We start from the raw sequence: 2271 nt of genomic DNA on the forward strand, positions 1-2271 counted from the left end.
AGGTACAGCAGGCTATGGGATTAGCTAGTTCATGGCTAACTAGCTATATCAGGTGTACCAGCAGGCTATGGCGTTAGCTAGTTTGGGTTGCTGTCAAAGCTGCCGCTCTTTAATGTTACTTATAAGCTTGATAGCGCATTCATTTACATCAGTGATTAAATGTCAGCCGAACTACGTGTGCATTACACGATTTTAACGCACACCTGCTGGCCAATCAGAGTATTCACCCAGGCCGTGGTATAACTGCTTTTAATGCACAGGATCAGCAGACAACGAGTGTGTTCCAGCCTTCCGGCCTGCGTCAGCGTTCACAGCGTCAGTGTTCAGTAAACGCTGACGAAGGCCAGAGAGCTGAACCACGTTCATTGTCTCCTGTATATGTGCACTAAAAACAGTTAACTTATTCGAGAGTGCGGATTTCCCCCCTTTTTTGTTACACATGCTTTATAATCCGCACCCGTCAAGAGTTCAAGACTTGTGGGGTGAGCGTACCGTATATCCTCGTCTTTAACAGAATATCTGTCCCTAGAACACCCAGCCAAGCACATGGCCTTATGTAGCAGACAGTGACATGGTCAGTCTGTGTAACAGCATAGCACCTTACCTCCCATGCAGGAACGTTCTCCCTGAACTTCTCATTGACGATGCAGCAGATGGACATGAGGTAGGCCTTGCTGGACACCGCAGGACGGTAGTTCACCCACAGGTAGTTCTCCAGGTACTGACTAAAGGAAAACACACACACGCACACGCACAGGTCACAGCACGCACGGACCCACTTCATACTGACTGGCTGACCATGCTCAGTGACTGAAGTCAGGTAGAGTACTAGACTATGTCACGCACCTGAATTCCAGTAGCATGATCTTTCTAATGGCAAATCTGAAAAAAACAACATGTGTTTGGTTATGCATGTACCTCAAGAAAACCATAAGGGCTGACTCATGCTGCTCATCGTCACACACGTTTCTTTCGACCACTTACTTGGACTGGAATATCTCTTTCAGGTACACGTCCTCCATGACCTGAGCGGGTCAGATTTACAATGTTCAGAGTTGGCAGTCCGAGAGCAAAGCAATCTCCATAAGGCAAATCAACAGTGAATGAACAGCCATGTAGGGAACTCACCTTGGGGTCGAAAGCAAGCTTGTTCTTGGCATGGGGAGCCCAGTATTTGTTGGCCAACTGCAAGAGAGCAAGTGTCACTAACAACTAGAGTAGCTCACAGCCAGGTGAACTGTGTCCTGAGGGCAAGTCACTGAATGAATGCTCGCTGCATCTGGATAGATTGGCCATAAACGAAAGTGTCATTTACCTGCGTGACATATTCTGCATTGATCTGGGACACGGAGGGCGCAGATGCCTTTTTGGCCGGGGTCTCTCTCTCCATGACTGTTCTGATCAGCTGGGATCAGCAGGAAAGCCAAGCTAGCTGATGAGAGAGACATGCAATTACCAACACATTTGAACTATTGATCTAAACGGGTTTTCTGCAAGGGATAACGTTATATAGCTAAATATATAGGATAAGATGGTTTTTCTTCTAACATGAATGCAGGTGATGATGATGATGATGATGAATGCAGGGATTGAGTATTGAGTTAGTTAGGTAGCTACATACTAGCTACTACTAATGGAGCACCATCATGAACAAATCACTATGACTGTAATATAGACTTGTACTATATGTTTACCATCGTGTAGTAGCTATAGCTGAATGGAACATAAAGCCCTTTTACCTTCCTGCAACTAGCCAAGGTTAGTCAAGTGAGCCTAGTCAAGTGAGTGAATATGCTAACGTTAGCATAGCTAGTTAGATGGTTACTGGCTAGCCAGACATGTATTTCTAGATTATATTCTGACAAACATATAGCTTCAACCAATAAACTAATAAAGGTTATCTATCAAATGAAATATTTGAATGAACGAACCTTTATGCTTCACAACATAGGGTGTGTACCGCCAACAAGCATGTAGGTTAGATGAACACTAGCAAATCGCGTTGAATGCGACACACTTCCTGTACGTGCGCAGATCAGGTCCTACTATTTCCTGTTAGCAACATGATTAGAAAACATCAATTCCGCCCCTAGACTGTTCCTACCTAATCGGTCTCTTTCTCTAGTTCTGGTCAAATCAAACATGTTTAATATTATCTGAAGTTTTTCATCTTAATGCAAATTACCTGCATGACCCCAGTCTTTGCGAAATCGTATAGTCTATGACTAAAAATTAAATGTCTGTGTGTAGTAGTAGTAGTAGTAGTAGTGT

General features: G+C 44.0%; 1 protein-coding gene across 1 annotated transcript in view; it reads right to left on the minus strand.

Annotated features, from left to right (window-relative positions):
- The window catches only part of aqr (aquarius intron-binding spliceosomal factor), a 63469-nt gene extending 61448 nt beyond the window's left edge, over positions 1–2021 (minus strand). The window contains exons 1-6 of the mRNA XM_084451058.1: positions 1932–2021; positions 1316–1432; positions 1129–1185; positions 985–1025; positions 847–882; positions 605–725 (exon numbers count right to left, since the gene is read on the minus strand). Of these exons, the coding sequence (XP_084307184.1) occupies positions 605–725; positions 847–882; positions 985–1025; positions 1129–1185; positions 1316–1390 (330 nt within the window). The 5' untranslated portion in view covers positions 1391–1432; positions 1932–2021. The remainder of the gene's footprint in view (positions 1–604; positions 726–846; positions 883–984; positions 1026–1128; positions 1186–1315; positions 1433–1931) is intronic.
- Between the last annotated feature and the right edge of the window lie 250 nt (positions 2022–2271).

This window comes from Borostomias antarcticus (assembly GCF_949987555.1).
Source record: "Borostomias antarcticus genome assembly, chromosome: 16".
In the NCBI taxonomy this organism is placed as follows: domain Eukaryota; kingdom Metazoa; phylum Chordata; class Actinopteri; order Stomiiformes; family Stomiidae; genus Borostomias; species Borostomias antarcticus.